This window comes from Onychostruthus taczanowskii, unplaced genomic scaffold (assembly GCF_017590055.1).
Source record: "Onychostruthus taczanowskii isolate IOZ18803 unplaced genomic scaffold, ASM1759005v1 scaffold17, whole genome shotgun sequence".
In the NCBI taxonomy this organism is placed as follows: Eukaryota; Metazoa; Chordata; class Aves; order Passeriformes; family Passeridae; genus Onychostruthus; species Onychostruthus taczanowskii.
In genome coordinates, this window is record NW_024498906.1 from 13,581,100 (window position 1) to 13,600,162 (window position 19,063).

A 19,063-nucleotide genomic window follows, 5' to 3' on the forward strand; every position below is an offset into this window, starting at 1 on the left:
TAGTTGAGCTCTTGGGGCTGGGTTGGACTCGGTGATCTTGCAGGTCTTTTCCAACCCAGCGATTCTGGGAATTCTGTGAATATTGTCTCGAAAGCGCTTCGCTTAATTTCTAGATCTTTAAGGCATCACCTCTCTAAAACGACATCACCAAAGGCAACTTGTGCGTAATTTTGAAAACCAGACCTGCCAGGCAGGTGGAGACTGACCTTCCAGCACCACCTGGACGTAGTCTTGAGCTGACATCTTGTCCTTGCGCACAAAGCACTGGTAGGCGCCGCCGTCGCTCTTGGCCATGCCGTCCATGATCAGGTTCTCGCGGTTGACCCCGGTGATGCGCACGTTGTTGCCAGGGTTGATGATTTCCCCGTTGCGGTACCAGGACAGCTCCTGGTCCTCGGTCCCCGTCACGCTGCAGGACAAGGACACTTGGCTACCGACACTGCTTTTGACTTTGCGCGGGCTGATGGTGGCTTTTAGCGGTTCTGGAGGTTTGAGTCAAAACAAGGGAGAGAGAAAGGGACACAGAGCGTATTCAGTATAAATGTGCATTTGTGTGCGAGTAACAAATCAACTCTCTGTTAAGGAGAACAATAAAAATCACAGCCATACCCTTCTTAAAAGAAAACATCAAAACAAATAACAGATAACTGTATTGCTGTAAAGAAACCATTTTTCCACCAATGCCCATGACAAAAAAATAGATCTACAGGGATAAAAAATTCAACACATAATCCCATGCCCAGGTGAACAGTAGGACTAGACCTACAAGTAACACCACTAGTGCTGAAGGATTTAACATGGCACTGCACAGGTTTTGGGAGGGCAGGAGGTTATTTCACATTAGTTCAGTGTGGATCTTTGAATCTTGTGCATTAAGTACAATCCTGAAACTAATTTTCTGGTTTAATTTCTGGCAAATGGAATCAAACTTACACTTTCCCAAACTACTCCCTGATGTGAACAAGTGCAATAAATGTCAATCACAAGATTAGCTTTCATGAGTGGAAGACATTAATGCAGGTACACCCATGGATATCCATCTGATATGTCCACATGGAAGTGTTTCAGTGTGTGGGCTCACCAGATTTTCTGCTTTGATGTGGGAGGATTACAATATTTTCAAGTCAGCCTAAAGAAACAGTGGGACAGGAAAATGCAAGATTTACGTGGCAAAAAAGAGGATGAACAGCACTGAAGAAAAGTCATAAATGTAAATGCAAGGAAAACAGTCTTTATCCTGCCACCTAGGATTTATCAGCACTGCAGAACACAGATTTCATCTCATGCCCTGTACAAATTCATTTGACTTCCTTATAATGATAAGGGACTGCTATCACCACTGATACTATCTCTGACAAAAAATACAGACTATCCTATTTTTTCTTTTAGCAGCATGTATACACACACGTGCACGAACAAACTTAGAAAAGTAACTTATTCACTTTATCAAATATTTTATAACATCAAAGTTGGAATAAATCCATATTGGTTAATCAGGAACAGAGGCCTGGAAAAAAACCACACAGTGGCCTCAGACATTCTGGATTACAGACAAAAGTCCAAAGTAATAATTATCTGTGCTCAGATGCATGTTAAAAGTCAATTATTATCTCTGTTTTCTATAAAAACAATACAAAAGCTAAAAACTGGCAACAATCCATTAAACAAAGTAGACACACTCAAGTGTATCACCAATATCCCCGAGCCATGATGATGCAAGCAAGCCACATCCTCCATTGCCGAGGAGGGTAAAATTTCTCTGCCCAGCTTTTACTTCCTGCCAGACTAATCCAGAGAATTTCCACTGGCGGTCTGAGTGCAGAGTCATTAGGAAAAACTCATCACCAGGCACTGGGGATGCTTTGGGTATCATCAGCAGTACAATTACATCATGTGTCTGCAAGTTTTGACTTTGCATCATACAAGACAGATGGAATTCAACTCCTTTTTTATGAGTAGTTTGATGAATACATATAGAAACAAAGATCTTCAGTTATAACTCAAGAATGGCAGATTTTTCACCTCGGTTTTATTTTGCCCAAAAACATTATGTGCAATTATTTGTGAGGATGTTTTTACGCCCTGAACTGCTCACAAACTTCTCCCTTTTCAGTTTGCTAGTCATGCTGTCTAGGTGGAAATGTTAGTTCATAGAGCATTATTTCTACTCCAGGAAGTAATTTTGTGGTTTTTTCAACAGTAGTAGCATAACACTTTTCCAGTGTGGTGCTCCTGAAGTAATAATTATCTTTGTAGAATTTGTGAAACATTCAGAATATTCACACATGAATACTCAACTGAGGGGAAGTATGAGTATTCAATATTACTGAGCATCATGAGTCATGGCAATGAGAGTTTGGCAGCTTTATTTATGAGAACATTTGCAATTTCTTTTCCAGCACCCAATTCATGCTTCTAAATTACATATCCTCCATATGATAAATTATAGAGCTACACTGGAAATTGCATCCATTTGCACTTCTGATCGCTCAATTGGCCAACTAACTCATCTCCACAGAGCGTGCTTTGTGTCGTTCCACAACTTTGAGGACTTTAATCATTGCTAGGGCAAATTAAGGAAACAGAAAGTACAGCAAGGTAAGATAACAACTTGATACTGATGCCTAAACAGTTTTGCTTTTATGAATTTTTCACATATTTGTAGCCCTGAAGAATATTATCACGGAGTTATGTAGCTCCTAGTATTTTTCCCACCATCTCACTCAAATTTTAGAACAATAAGCTAACATTCTAACACATTCCTGAAATGCTGTTTAGTCCTATTTTCAAGTAGAGGACCTATAAGAAGAACATTTTGTTTCACAACCAGAATCTGAGAAGACATAACAAGAAGCGAGGCAAAGAAGCCTGGACCTACTCAAAAATTACCTAACCAACTGCTCTTTAATTGGACAGTATTCGTTAAGAATACCAGTTTGTTAAACTTATAAAATTGTGGAGATCCAGTACTGGGTGTGCCCATGACCATTAGGACGCCTGGAAGCTTCCAATCAAAAGTCTGCTTTTTATTTTACTATTTCAGCACTGTTGCAAGGGTTTTTCTCTTTGGATATCAGGCAACAGCACCAGCAATCAACTGTGATGGGACCTTTCACCCCCTGACACAGCAAAAGACTTATCTACTTCCCCAAATCTAAACTAGGCCTGAATGGTTTGTTTTGTGATGAATTATCTCGGCTGAAAACACCCTTAGGCAGCAATAAACATACTGAATGCATGGGAAAGGATAAACAGAAATAAGTGACCAACAAACAACTACTTTTGCCATTCTAAAAGACCACCACAATTTTAATAAAATCAGAAATCTCTTTCTGAGTGTGTGGAGAGTTTTCCTCAATGCTGAGATGTTGGTATTGAGATACTTCCCTGGGCTTGAGAGAAATTAGGAGACTTCTGCACATCACTATCATTCACTGGTAAGTGACACTGGCTCCTAATCTAAACTATTTCTTTATAGTTTAGATAACTAAACTAGCTACAGCTAGTTTAGCTACAGCTAACTGTAACACAGGTACATTTATTATAGTACACTGTGTTTTTATCTACTAGTAGATCTTTTTGTGTTATCCTGTGTGGTAAGTAAGTCTATTTAAAGTCTTGTGTCTATTTTCCTCTTACCTATTGTAAATAATTCATGTTGTAGTAGACCTGAGTGGTCATTATGAAGGACTTGTGAACGAGAGTAGGTTTTGGGGTGCTGGCTGTGGCAGGATGTGTCCTCCCCCTCTCCATCACAGATGGTTGGTACATGTGGAAGAGATAACCCAGTCAGGTGAAAGGCCCAAAGGGGTCATCTCTGGCACCAAAAGGGCTCAGGCCCCACCTAGGAATCAACATCTCAGTCTGGAGAGAAGGTGTGCGAAGGGATAAAAGCAAAATAAATATTCTTGAGTGAGAGACACTGTTTTACAAAGACTATGAAAGACACATGAATTATCACGGAGGTAGAAGCCTCCTACACTCACACACCCTGACAAAAATACGGGACTTCCCTGGAGTCTGGACGCAGATTCCATGGTTACTTTCCTGGGAATTGAGGGAAAGGATTTTGATGTGTGCTCCATCACAAATTGGTTGGTAAGAAACATTGGTTCCTAAGTTAAATTATTTTTGCTAGCTGTAAAATTAATAGTACCTTTACTCTCATGCTGTATTTATTTACTAGTAGCCTCTTTTGTCCTTATTCCTTGGAGTATATAATCTGTTTTAAGCCCTGTGTCTGTTAGTTTTGTGTCTATTAAATAAACAATTCATTCTATAATAGACCAAATCAGCCATTAATAAAGAACTTGTGAATGAGAGTGGATTTTGTGGTGCTGGCCACCTCAATAAAGCTCCTGCCTGCTGCCAGAGGCCTGGGCAAAAGGCAGGGACTTACCTAAACCCCCACATCTACTCATAACACTGGCCACCTCAATAAAAGCTGCTGTCTGTGGGTTTTTTTGTATATATTTTCTACCTCTGTTGAGGGTGGGATTGAAGGCACTTGAGACAGTATTTCATGTTTGGACTCAGGTTATTATTTCTTATCAGTGAAAGAGTCTCACCACCATGAGTTCTGCAGCCTTTTATTAGCAAGGCATAAAATGGTTAACCACCTCTTGCTACAAGGCCTTTTAAGACTAAACTATGTAATTCAGAAATGACACTTAGATTATTTTTCCTTTTAACCCAATAACTGATCCTTCGAAGCCTGCAATGCGGACTTTTCTGCCCAATCACCTAAACCCATGAAGAAGAAGGAAGAAGAAGGTAAAGAAGAACAACCTGCCTCCACCCTAAAACCTCCATCTTGCTTTGTATTTATTCTTGTATTCTAAAACCTCAAACTCTAAGTTTTCTACCCTGTGAAATTACACACTTCTAATTAATCAATTAACACACCCACAATCCTAGTGTTATCCATCAATTTCTGAAGTCCCCTCCACAGCCTCAGATGTAGCGCTCTCTTGCCAGTCTGTGCCTTTCAGCGCACAAAGTTTAACATTCTCAACATCTAGCATTCCAACAGCTGTCCACTGCCAGAACCCTGTCCCGGGCAGGGAATGTTCCAGAGCCCTGTCCCGGGCAGGGACTGCTCCAGAGCCCTGTCCCGGGCAGGGACAGCTCCAGAGCCCTGTCCTGGGCAGGGACTGCTCCAGAGCCCTGTCCTGGACAGGGACCACTCCAGAACCCTGTCCCAGGCCTTGTCCCGGGCAGGGACTGCTCCAGAGCCCTGTTCTGGACAGGGACCGCTCCAGAACTCTGTCCCAGGCCTTGTCCCGGGCAAGGACTGCTCCAGAGCCCTGTCCCGGGCAGGGACTGCTCCACGCTCTCCCTCTCACTGGTAGCACCAACCCCGCGACCTACGTTTGACGTGCAGGCGGCCGATCACCTCGGCGGTGCCGTAGTTGTTCCACACCTCGCAGACGTAGCTGCCCGAGTCCGAGGGCCGCGTGTTCTCGATGAGCAGCCCCGTCACCGTCTGCCTGAAGCGGCTGTCGGGCTCCCAGGGCACGTTGTCCTTCAGCCAGCGGTACTTTGGTGCCGGGTGCCCTGATGCTTTGCAAGGCAGCTCCACTCGCTGTCCTGCCATGGCTTTGCGGTGGTCAAACCCATCTAGGATAGATGGAGCTGAATTCGCTGGGTCTGAAGCAGGAAACACAGAGAAACTCCTTTCAGCCAGAGGCTTAAAATTAACTCGCTAAGCAATGTGTCAATATTTTTTTCTCCTGCATTTTCTGACTCGCCTGCCCAATGTTTTGGGCACTACAGTTTGCTTCTCTGACCCAGCCACCAGTTTGAGTTGTGGTGGCTGGGATCCAGCAGCACATGCTGCTGAAGCAACTCATCACTGCTTGGAAATCCTCTCACTGGATTTTTTCCAGGTGGCAAACGTTTTGCTGGTCATCCTTCATGTTCCCTGTGAGAGGCACAGGGAGCCAGAAATGTGTTGCCTTAGCAATTATTGCCACTTCTCGACTAGATTGGAGCCAACACATTGTCCCTTCTCTCGGTGGTCTGAAGGCTTTGAATTAAAGGAGCAATTTATTCCCTTGTCAGGAGACAAATGGGCAAAGGCACAGGGATTTCTATCTGCAGTCAAAATGACAGACAAGCCTTTTTTTCTTCTGTGGGAAAAGAACTTAACATGACAAGACCAACTTACAGCTTAATAGTGCATCTTTCTGTGCTCAATTTGCTGACAATTGCAGCCCTCACTTGTGCAGCACCTGGCACAGATTTATGTATCTCACAGATGTCTGGCAGGATTGCCTTCACCAGAGGTGCATGTGCCCATCAGAAATAGTGCTTGGTTTGTAATTTCCAGTTTGGAAATTTTGCAAACAGAGGTTGACACTATTTTAAATTTTTGTGCAGCCCATCCTGGAGCTATTGCAACAAAAATACTAAACAAATATTCATCAAAGTATTTTCTCATCACACACACATGCTTTGCTAAGATTTCTGTCTCATAAAGAAATTCCATATGCTGAGTACCTCCTACCTGACACACTGACCTCTTTTTGGGTATATCTAATCTTTTTGGGGTATATCTAATTTTTGGGTATATCTAGTCACAGCTGATTGGATGTAGGTGTGATTGCCACAATTCTGGCATTTTCAAGAGTCATTTTAACTTAGCAAACTCAGGTGCTGCTCACAGGGCAGCTGCAGCAGGTTCCTGTATGGAGCTGGAGAGTTTAAAGGAGCAGTTCATGCTGAATTCAAGCTATTCCAAAAGTAATCAGTACCTGAGCTAGCTGGTTTAAAATGAGCTTAAATATATCTTTATGAATTGCAGCCACAACTGGGAGGGCACCCAGGAGAGCAAACATCCCAAGGCTAATCAAGTTAAACTATCAATCCAGAAACCAAAACCATGACATTAAAAAATGGACTAATTTTTTAATTTTTTTTTTTGTGTGTGTGTGTGACTGTAGCTCAGTAAAACCCCCAAATGCCAAGTCCAGTGAAAGGTGACAGCAGAGGTTTTTCTGCTTTCTAGGTGCCAGGAAAACACTGAGCCACTGAAGGCAAAGCCACATTCAGCTTGCTGAGTGTCTCATTAGGAAGGTGTCGGCGGTGGTTAAATGAGTGGTTTTGGATGAATCAGTGGCCTCGAGGTCCACATTTGGCACCAAGATGGGAGAAATTTTTGAGCTTGCCATGCTGTTTATGTCTGGCTCAGTGAAAGCACAATCTGCCAGGATGCTGTTGGGAAGGCCAATTTGACTAATTGATCAGCCAGCTCCTCTCTCACCCTTTGGGTCATCAGGCGTCCCTGTTACCAGGCACAGATTCTTTTGTGGGGAATTAACTGAGAGTAAAACCACAAGCAGGCACGGAATTACAGCTTCTGGCTCTCAGGAAGGTTACATCTACAGGAAATAAATTTCTTCAGTTGGAAGCAGTAATTAAATATTTAAATAATTTAAAAGCGTAACTGTTTTTTAGAGGTATTGTCTGTGCATTCCTGCTCAAGCAGCACAGCAGATCCTGGGTTCTCTATCCCAGGGTCATTTCCCTTTGTTCCTTCTCAACTTGAGCCTTGTCAGCAGCAGCACAGGCTGGAGTCCCAGTTGCAGGACAGCAAAACTGAGATTTGCCTACATAATGAAGAAAATTTCTCCCTGCTGTTATAGTGGAGGTTTTACAAATATATTCAGGGATACACAAAATATGATTCCAGTGACCTGTTTTCTTCCACTTTGTGGAAGAAAGTATATGTTATGTTATACATATTATACATTTAAATGGACAATAAAAGCATTTCTTTGGGTTGTCCTTGAAACAGACTCCTATTTAAAACTCCTACAGTTCATATATTCCAGTAAAGGGGAAAAATCCCAAAAAACCAAAAACCAAACAAAGCACAAAAGAAATCCAAGGGTTCATTTGCAAACACCTGCAATGAGGTAAAAAAATACCAAAGTAACATAAACCAGTTGCAATATGTGTTTAGCCTCTTTTGAATTATTATTTTACTATGCTCTGACAGTCTTCTGCAAATCACTTCCAGCAAGGACAATGGTGAAAAACTGAAAACTGAGGCAAAAATACTGTTTTGAAATATTCTACTTTGGACCTTCTTTGAAGGACAGAAGAGGAAAATTCTTGTGTTTTAAAAATCATAAGGATTTTTCAGAGTGTGGAGGTTAAAAAGCAGTAATGATTTTGGGAGATGGGATTCATGGCAGGACACAATTTTAGTTGGAAAAGGACACTATAATGAGTCTTAGAAGTATATTCTGTTGCATGTTAATGGCTTTGGGTTTAATTTTATTTAGAAAGGCCATGTGATTTCAAGGAGATGTTTTTACTCCAAATGAAAATTGGAACTTCAGTTTGTTCATTAATATGGACATATTAATTATTCACTATTTTTGCTATTTTTAAATTTTACTTGCTATTATCTGCACATTACCACTCTCACTGTTTCAAAACAATAATGAAGCTTAACTTGTGTTAAATGTGGCCAGGAAACATGAGAAATATCCACCACAAACTATTTCATCCCTAAACAAGTGAAGAACAAATATGGATGGAAAAGGCAAGCAAAAATGTAGGTCTCATGCAAGGAGAGTTTTCAGAACTATGTTCATGGATTCTCTGATCCCAGTTCTTAAAAGAATCACTCTTTAGAAATACAAATTCCAGTAAAGAAAAAGGAAAACCTGTTAGAGAAATATTAAGATGCAAACTCTGCCCCTGATTGCTGCACCTGCTCAGTAGATTAACAGGACTGGAAACCAGAGCCCACTCTAGTCCTGATCAAGATAATTAACCCTGTTGAATTAAAAAAGCCAGTTATTGCACACAGGTACAATTTGCTATTTCAATTTGGTCTGCAGAAGAGAATAGAAAAGGCATCTCTAGAAAGAGAACATCCTTTAAGGTGTTCATTTGTCCTAAATTTCAAACCAGACAGAGCTTTCATTTCCCCTTTTTGTTCAGTGAGATAACCAGAATTTTTCCTGTGGTAACCAAGATACAAGCCTGATTTTATTTGTGCTCCCACTGGCTCAGCCTTAACATGATTTCACACGGAAGCAGACCATATTATGGAGCCAGCTGGAAGGGTGGAATCCTGCCTGTTCTCAAAAGACCACAGCAGGCAGATTATTGTGCAGGAGAACTTCTTCATCTGGTTGGGGAAAGCAGAGGCAAGAGTTCTACCCACAGGGGACAACTACCAAAGGGAGAAACTCCTGGAACTGACTGGTAAGTGATTCTAACCTGAACAATCCCACTATTTTTATTTTTTTTAAATCATTACTATATTTAAGTACTGGCCTATGTGTTCAGAGGGCTTCAAGATACTTCAACAATTTCCATTTTGGAGGAGGGCAAGAGGCAGGTCAACAATGGGAAAGCTTGTGCTCACCTCTGTCTCCCTTAGGGCTCTCAGACAGAGGGATGGAGAGCTGAGAACTGAACCCTGGAGTTTTATTCTGACAGAAGAGGAGAGGAAAGGGTCGAAAGGGGAATGACCCCACTGACTGTCAGATTGGGAAAGTCACCAGATCCTGCCTGACCTTTAAGGAAACTTAGCAACAGGGAAAAGGAGAAAAAGCAGTGTGGGGCTTTCAGTGGGATGGTGGGGATGGTTTATGTAGGGTAAGGATATGGGGAGAAAGTGAAAGTCTGGGATACAGCCTCAGGGAGCTCTGTGGATGTAGGAAAAGCACTCTGGATTTGCTCACCTGCAAATAAAGGGAGCAGCTATGGACAAGCAGCAAACGAGGGACAGGAAGGGGAGGTGGAGAAGTGCTAATCCTGCACAGAAATGTTTGAGAGCAAGTACCAGACCCAATCTTGGGGTCAACTCGTCTTTCACCTCACCCACAACTGGCACTGCCTTTCACTGAGGAAAAAATGGGGAAAAATCTGCGTTGGAGCAGCAGTGATGGAGAGTGTAGTGACTGTGAAGAGCCCAACTGCCCATCACACACACAGCAAGCAGGAGTTCATTTAAAACGACAAGGAAAAGTTAAAATAGCCCATTCCACCTTCTTGTTTTCCCACCTGCTGCTCAAATTGCCCTGGGACTCAGCCCAGAGCTGCCTCCCAGTCCTCCTGTCTGCCTGCAGCACCCCTGGGTGCACTGGCACAGGTCACCTTCTCCTCCTGGCTGGAGATCCCTCCTGGAAGCAGGGTAACGTGCTGCTTTCCCCAGGTGTAGTGGTTTTGGTTTGTCAATTTAAGATTGTTTTGGTTAATGTATTAATGAGTGTGGTGGGTTTAGTGTTGGCTAATTGCTAGTGTATTTATTAGAATGTATTTATTAATTTTTTTTGTGATGTAGGATTAGGAGAAAGGTGAAGCAAGTCTAAAATTTTAAAAGGGTATAAAGAAAAATTTATTAATAGTAATTAAAAGGAAGAGTAATAAGAATTAGAATAAAACTTTTAGGACACAACTTTTTCTTTCTTAATGATAAGGTCAAGAAATTAAATTTAAGATATTAGTCAATTTACTACTTTAGAATAGTCTTTTTTTAGTTTACTTAGGGAGAGAAGATTTTTTATTAATGTTACAGAGACTTTTTTTATAAGTAAATAGTTTTTTTTGTGGTTTTTAATTTTTACGAATAGCAGTCACCTGGGGAAATTTGTAATTGTGAAATCTCACTTTTCATAAGCTTTTCTTATAGTTGTATTTATGGGTTATGTTAACTTATAGGGTACTGTTTTAAAGATGAGTTGTTTAAAGGTAAATGTTTTCATTATTTATCTCTGAAGTAACTTTTTTTTTTGGGGGGTGGGTATAAGATCTTCATTACTTTTTTCTCTTTCTTTGTTTAAACTTCTTATAGGATCAGAGCTACTTTAATATTTACTTACTTCAGTATAGGTAGGAGTGGGATGAATGAAAAGAAAGGCTGAAATGCACCTCAACTTGAGAATCCTGAGGTGGAAATATCTACAGCTGAGCGCAATGTCCTGAACTCCAGCTGAGGGGGCAGTTCAGATGACCCCAAAGCAGGACAGGTACACTACCCCTAAAAGTGTTCCTCTTCTTTAGCTAAACAGTGAGGTTAAGGTGATTAAGTTCCCCTGCACAAGTCTAGTTTTGGAGGGATGAATCCCATCCACAGTCTCTGTATAAAGTACTCCAAACCTGCTAAAAATCACCGTGCTGAATCCAGGTGCACCTCCAGGAAACAGCAACTAAGAAGTGAAAAACATATTGAAAAAACTAAAAGTTTTAAAATGGCCCATCTTATTTTACAGCAGCTCCCCACTGCCATTTGACAGAAACCACCCAAGAAGGCGCCTTGAGAGAGAGACACAGGCAGCATTTCATTTAGCAAGATGCAGAAAAGGAAGCACCTGATACAAAAAGTCTTGCGCTGTTGCTCTGTCGTGTTTCTCCAGTGTATCTGTGCCTTGTGATGCAGCGGTAGTTGTACAGTCCATCTTCGTTTTGTACATCTAAAATATACAAGGCTCCCGTGGATGTGATGAGAAATCTAGGTCCTGAAAGACACAAGAATTTGCAGGGTTTAAAGTATCTGCAGGTTATCCAGGCTGAAGGATGGAGGACGCAGGGCCTGGAGATTTTTTTTTGTTGCCAGGTTTGAAGCTGCCAATTCCAAGCTCACCAAGTGTTCACTGTAAATGCACAAAAGGAATGAATTAATGTGTATGTTATTTGTGCTTAATCTGCAGAAATGGAGGGATCTTTAAGGAAAATGTGAGGAATGAGGGAAAGAAATGTGACTATTAACAAACACACAAGGACCATCTGAAGTAAAATAAGGGGTAAAGAACCAATGCATTGACCCCGTTCAGTTCAGTGCTGTAGGATGATCTGATGCAATCCAGCAGCAGAGCTGTAGGGGTTAGAGAGGCAGGGAAGCTGATCCCACCTGCAATGCCTGCAAGTTAAATAGCTCCAGTGTGAGGGGCAGTCCCACCCCATCCTGCCCAGCAAAGCCACAATCTCCAAAACCAAACAAGTCTGACATGTGCAAGGTCAGAGTTTCTACCACTGTTCTCTCAAAATAAAATATTACAGGTTAAATTTTCTTCAAATATTACTTTTTTTATTATTATTATTAGCTCTAGACTATGTGGAAAATACCACAGTTTATATGGTCACATGAGCAGTTTTGATCATTTGGCCCTCACAGAACTGTCTCTGTTCTTTAAAAGCAAGGACACAAACCCCCCTAAAACCAATGTGGTACATGTTTGCTCTAATGCACTTTCAATAGTGCAATAAATTGAAATGATGTGTTTAGAATGCATTGTAAACTGAAGCCTCACCTGGTTAATATGTCCACTTAAAAATACTGTAGTCTAAGCTGGGTGTGCTTTTCCAAAACTTTTACACTGAAGTAAATGTGAATATCTTTTCCTTTTCATGTCTGCTAAATTTCTCTGTAACTGGTAGCTCTCACAATATATGTACCTAGGTATTATAAAATATATCAGCTCCAGAATTAGGGGAGAAATACACAAGGCTGAAACCCATTGTGAACTAATATCCAGTAATGTGCACTAAGAAAGAATTCCTTTTCTTCAGAGCTCTGTTTGAACAATGACTTTTTAATAATTAAGTGTAGTCAGGATGCTCGCTCACAGATGCATCAGTGGGAAAGCAATCCAACAGAGAGAAGACAGAAAGGAAATGGTTTCATTACAGATGGTGATATACTTTAAACCATAATATAAAAGAAATAGGGAAAAAAACCAAAACATTTAATGTCACTGGTCTGACCCTAAGAGCAGAGAACATTGAATAAAACAACACCAGCTCATCTCTCCCATCCTTGGAAGTATCCAGAATTATTAAATAACAACACCAGGGTTAAATAAGCTGTGCAGTTGTTTAGTGTGGAGAAAAGGAGGGGTGATGTTATTTCTCTCTAAATCTCCCTGACAGGAGAAGGAAGCCAGATGGAGTCAGGCTCTGCTCCCAGGGAACAGGGACAGGAGCAGAGGGAACAGCCTCAGGCTGGGCCAGGGCAGGCTCAGCTGGGCCAGCAGCAGGAATTTGCCCATGGAAAGGGTGCTCAGGCCTTGGCAGGGGCTGCCCAGGGAGCTTTGCAGTGCCCATCCCTGCAGGTGTCCCCTGGGGGTGGCACTGAGTGCTCTGGGCTGGGGACAAGGTGGCCATGGGGCACAGCTGGCCCTCCCTGGGCTGGGAGGGCTTTTCCAGCCTCAGGGATTCTGGGATTCTGGGAACAGAAATAACCATAACTGAAGCATAAAAGGTGTTGAGCTTTTTTGCTGATGAAGAAAAGCTGAGCAAGGGAAAGTGCAAAGGAGGAGGGAGAACTGGATGGGAAGGGTTTTCTCCTCAGCCATGAGGAACAAGGTACTCCAGCCCAGGTGGATTTGCAGATTTACAGGCTAAGGAGGTTCTTTCTTATACAGGAGCCATACTGACTTCATATGCCTCTGAAAACTTAAATTGCTTGCATAGGGAAGACTTAGGAACAAAGGTATTGTGGAGTACAGTAGTAAAATCACCTGAATGGGTAATATTTGAGTTTCACAGCCACATATCTGAAACATGGCATCGAAAAGCTTACATGAAAAAAAAGCAAAGCTATCTTACATCTTAAATTTTAATATTGTACTTGTAAAGCTTGGATGAAATTATGCAGACACGTAGTAGCAATAAATTAAACCAAAAAGATATGCTGTAACTACTTGATCTAATGTTCTGCCCTATGCTGAGGGTTTCTTCCTTTTCCTTTCACATTCCCAATTACTCATAAAACTATCTGAGTGTATACATTACTCAAAACCATTTGTGCCACCCTAACTTCTTATTAAATAGTGCTACTCAACATCTGTACCCTTTAACAAGGTTTGCCTTTACCCCTAAATTTAGGTTAGAAGGATATTCAGAATTTTGATTTGAAAACCATGAGATGTCAGTCTGCGGATCACAAGCAGTTTCTGCACTCCTGAAATATTCATAAAGCAAATCCACCTTTTCCGGGGAATATGTTATAAGAACTACAGGTAATTGAGGCACAGTTGCCTCCCTTCTGCTCCGTGGGCAGCACGAAATGACAGCTTCAGGAGATGGGAATCGCATTGAAAGGCTTGGCTTGGGGGATGCAGCAAAGACAGCCCTGCCTTGCTTTTGTTTCCAGCTGTGTGAGCATCCACCAGCTCTGCACTCAGGCAGCACAAGGCTCCAGCCCTGTGCCCTCAGCAGTGCCCCCAGCCCTGCCTGCTCCGTGCACACACATCCTCTGCAGCCCAGGCAAGGCTTACATCAGGGTTTTCCAGCTGGGATGTGACTCTGGTACCAAACTGTGCCAGGGTGGATGGCAGTGGAGAGGCTGCAACCACACCACAGGCTCAGGAACAGATAAAAAAAGTGTTAATGGGGTGGTCGGGGTTGTTTTGGTCCCTCCAGTAAATCTGCTCCTGCTGTGCATTTGTGTCAAGTGAGTGGTGCCTAAACAGCTGAGAGGCAGAAATGAGCCCCTCATGCATGTGAAGGCTTCCTGTAGCTTCTTCTTTCTGGGGTCCATTTTTACTTTCACTTTTTTTTTTTTTTTTTTTTTTTTTTTTTTTTTTTTTTTTTAAAAAATAATATTCTCTTTCTTCTTTATTTTTTTTTGGCTAAATACATATAATTCCTTTTCTCTTCATAATTCCATTTCTCCATTATCCCACCTTTGGACGCTGCTAGTATGCACGAGTTTACGATCACACAAACGTGGCCAAAGTTTAAAAACAAAAAATTCCTTCCTCTGTGCTCTTCCACAGCTGTCACTATTTCCAGGTGCTCTGCACAGTTTTGAGAGGTGGCCTAGACAGGGAATTGTTAGTAATCAGATTTGTCTCTCTTCTCAGGATAAGCATGAAAAAAGCTGCCACATAAATTAAGTGAGAAGATCAAGTTCAGAGCTTCCCTTTAAACTCTAGAGAGCAGTTCTGGAATCACAGCTGGGGTGTGGATTGTGGATGTGGATATGGAGTGGCTGGGTGATGAATTTAAAGGATTTCTGGGCTATTTCCAGATCTTGTAGCACTGACTGATACTTGTAGGTGAAGCCTTCCCTGCTCAGCCCTGGCAGTGAATTTCCTCAGATGCTGTTACACTTTTGGCTCTGTGAGCAGACACACTTATTAAAAGCCCGCCACTTAATAAAAGAGGAATGTAAAAGCTTTGCAGAGCCAAGAAATTGTTCAGTGTTATCTTGCTGTATTTTCTGGAGAAGTTATGAACACACTCAAGCTATCTAACACTGCTTAGATCATCTTCCTGTTGGAAATTACTCAGGCAATTGTACAATAAAACCTTCACTTAAAGCATTATCTAGAGATTTTTCCCTCACCCTCTTCAAAGATAGCTAAAAGTAAATAGTTACTGCCACACATCAGATGTTATCCCACATTTCCCACCAACAGACATTGTGTATAATTGCAGGGCTAAAGATTTTCCTTTTCCTCTTTTCTTCTTAACATATTTTGCATACTTATGTAATGCTTTTAATAACCAACCCCTCCTTCTCCCGTAGAAACGCGAGACAGAAAAAGATGACAGAGAAATAAAAGGGGAAATGCATGTAATTTCTGTCATCTTCTAAACTGAGAGCGTTTTCATTAAACCCGACAGGCTGTCAGCTGTGACAAAGCTGAAGTGTTGAGTGCTCTGCCTTCTGTACTTCAAAAAGTGTTTAGAAAAGCACCAGGATGGGACAGATGAGCTCGCACTGCCCTGTTGATCCAGGGCAGGGCTTTCTTCTTTAGGCATGTTTAATTTAATCACCCCTGCTTTGGTCTAACAAAGTCTAATTTTTTTGACTCACCTGCTTAATATGCCAAATAAAGATTTTTCTAAAGTGAAAAATCCTTTCAGATCAACTGAAGCTTTTTGTTTGTTTGGCTGCTAGGAGGCTTCAAGAGAGGAAAACAGAGAAGCCTCCTTCACAACAATTAAAAAAAAACCACTGTCAAAATATAGCTCATAATTCCCATTTATTATTCCTCCTCAGCAGTTTTTGTATTAATTCCTTGAATACTTGATTGTAATAATTTCAGCATCTGATTTACAGAGATGTTGAAATCTCTTTTGGCTTTCAATGCTTGATGCCTTTGAAAACCTCGTTCAATATGTGGAATATGTGTCTCATTCAAAGACTTCAAAGGCTTCCAGAAACCCTCACTATCTCTTGCCTTGGTAGTGTGGGCAATCATAGTAATATATTACCATTTAAAATAGTATTTAAACTTGTTTAAAAATAGAATTTAAACCCAAGTCCAGGCTGGATGGGGCTCTGGCAACCTGGCCTAGTGGAAAGTGTCTCTGCCCATGGCAGGGGGTTTGAATTAGATGTCCTTTAAGGTCCCTTCCAAGCATTCTATGATTTTATGAAAATTTAAATTCTTTACAGAGGAGCTTTCTGAGATACATGGATTCATACAATTCATACAAGTCAGTGGAAAACCAGGGAATGGAACCCATAACTCTTTCTCCAGCATACAATACAATACATAACTTTGCCTCATGATGAGACTGAAAATATACAGCTCCAAGGACTACAAAGACCATTAGAGTAATTTATTTTCAACTTCCATCCTTTTGCCATTAACCCCTGCCCAAGTTCATATCTGGAAGTCGCACTACAGCTTTTTTAAAAAGACATCAGTCATGATTAAAGATTTCTTGTAAGTGGAGAGCATGTGATAGCCTTGGGTAAATTCTTCCAATTATTCTTACTTTTGAAAATTAGTGTATTGTTTGGGTCCACCTGCCTTTGCCCCTGTTATTGGATCTTACTGTGCCTTCATTAAAGATTTCCTCCACAGTCAGAAATTTTCTGCCCATTTAAGTCCTTACAGAACATGAGGAAATTACCTCTTATACCATCTTTCTCCTTAATTAGTTATACAGATTGAACTTCCTAAATCATTTACTGTGAATTATTCATCTCTTGAAATATTCCTGTAGTTTTTTCCACTCAACACCTTAACAACTTTTTGAAGCTCCTTTTCAAGCTTGGATCATGCACATAAATTCAGTTCTGAAATTTCTGGTTCTGGTCACAGTGAATGCAAAATGTCACCATTTTCCTCTGTAATTTTTTTTTTTTCCACATACCCATCCAGTAATTGAACCCATTATGGAAAACTGTGATCTCCTGTTCAGAGTCATGGATTTAGGGATTTCCCTCCTTCTGTAGATGTGACCTCTCACCTGACTGTCCTAAAACTGGAATGATTGGTATGACAACCTCAATGTTCAAATCAAACCTCTTTAACACAACCAAGCTGTGCCATCTTTTGCCATTACACCAATATTATAACAGCTGGCATATTTTGCCGTCAGCTTTTCTTAACAAAATTTCATTCCCTGATAGAAACTCTAAATCCATGTCTTCATCTGAGAAATTAACAAACCACTTGGTTTGAAGATAAAGAGAGGGACCCCAAAGAGATGGAGCTCATTGTTCCTAAAGAACACAAACAAGGAAGAAGTGGAGGAAACTGGTCATACCTAGGCTTGACCAAGGGCCCCAAAACCCACACCATGTTTGAAACACACCTCTGATTTTACTGTCTGCTGACCAGTACCCTAAATAACCTACTGACTTCCTTTAAGTTGAGCAGTGTTAGCAAATCATGTGTTCGTTTCTCTAAGTGAGAAGAGGTCACATTAACAATTATGAAATTGCTCTTATGTAAGGTTTTAATGTTTTCCATTAGACTGCATAATATTAGAGATTAAAATAAAATTCTGTTTAGGTTTCCTATGTGAGATTGTTCTCATGTATAATTCATGAGAAAATGTGAACACTTTCCTGTCGAATTAGCGCATCATATTCTTGTATGAAAATGAGAATATTTTAAAATCACAATGTTAATTATTCTTTTATCATGCCCTTTCCCCCCAGCACGCTGGTAGTCTTTAAACAGGGGCAATGTTACCCCCAAGATGATTTTAAAAACCATATTTGATTTTTCCTTTGTTGGAAACACATCTAACGGCGTTGTGTTATTGCAGCCTAAATTGGGTTGATCGAAATTAAGAGAACAGATGGCTGTTCTAATCCTGTGCCAAATGGTAATACAGAACAAATCAACTCTTGCCAGTGGTACTTGTCACCTCCACTGGATAGAATTGCTTCTGCTAAGCAAGTTTCCAGCGTGACCTGTGCATGGAAGGGGAGAGAGCTCCCCACAGAGCCAAAGGGGACAGAAACCTATAACTGCAGTCACAGTCCTGGGAAGGATTTTAATACCCAGCCCAAAGATTAGATGAGGAAAGGAGATGTGAAGGGAAAGGTCAGGATTTCACTTCTCCAAGTTTCACCCACTCAATGTACTCAGCCTTCATGGGATACCTTGGGAGGCCATCCTGACTCATTTCATGGCAGAAAAAATCAGTGGCAAATCTTCTGAAGTGTCACCATAGAACAATGCTGCTTGTGAGGAATTAAGGTGTTTGATATTCCTGGTTTTTTCCTGAGAAAAAGAAAGAAAAGCCATAAAATCCATAGGAAGTGCTGTCCAAGGTGAGGGAGGCTGCTGTGATATTTAGTCTATAATTCCAGGCTCCTCAAAGCTCACAGAAATGTGTCTTATCATAAAGCCAAGCTTGCAGGTCTGAAGTTTTCTTCAGTTCCAAAGCAGTTAGTTTTTCCTTTCCCTTCTGTTTTGTTGTTTGTTATGGGCTTTTTCTGTCCCCCAGAATTAAATTTGAGAATTTATGAAACAAGCCAGCAGCCTTATATGCGATACTTTCTGTTTTATTTAGACACATAATCTTTTTAGACTTCAATAAAGAATAACTGAGATTATCTCTGCGCAAAGCTCTCTGCACGGAGCTAAAGACATTCATAAATATTTCCAGTCCTATGACCTGGTGTGGTTCCAGCTCTAAAAGAGATGGATTCACAGCTTGGCAAAATTTGTGCAGAACTGACAGCTCAAAATGAAGACATTATTTCTAAGATCACCATTCTTTATCCTCCCTCACCTCCTCTACCTTAGTTACGGATGGAAGTACCTGCTTTGGTGGCAGCTCAGTGTGAATCAGGATTTATTATAAATAAATCTGTTCCTTAGCAGTCACTCTGCCT

General features: G+C 41.1%; 1 protein-coding gene across 2 annotated transcripts in view; it reads right to left on the reverse strand.

The window, feature by feature from the left end:
- The window catches only part of DSCAM (DS cell adhesion molecule), a 381,330-nt gene that overhangs the window by 171,176 nt on the left and 191,091 nt on the right, over positions 1-19,063 (reverse strand). For both annotated transcript variants that reach the window (XM_041399843.1, XM_041399844.1), the window contains exons 3-5: positions 11,337-11,483; positions 5,371-5,649; positions 207-482 (exon numbers count right to left, since the gene is read on the reverse strand). In XM_041399843.1, coding sequence (XP_041255777.1) covers positions 207-482; positions 5,371-5,649; positions 11,337-11,483 — 702 coding nt within the window. The remainder of the gene's footprint in view (positions 1-206; positions 483-5,370; positions 5,650-11,336; positions 11,484-19,063) is intronic.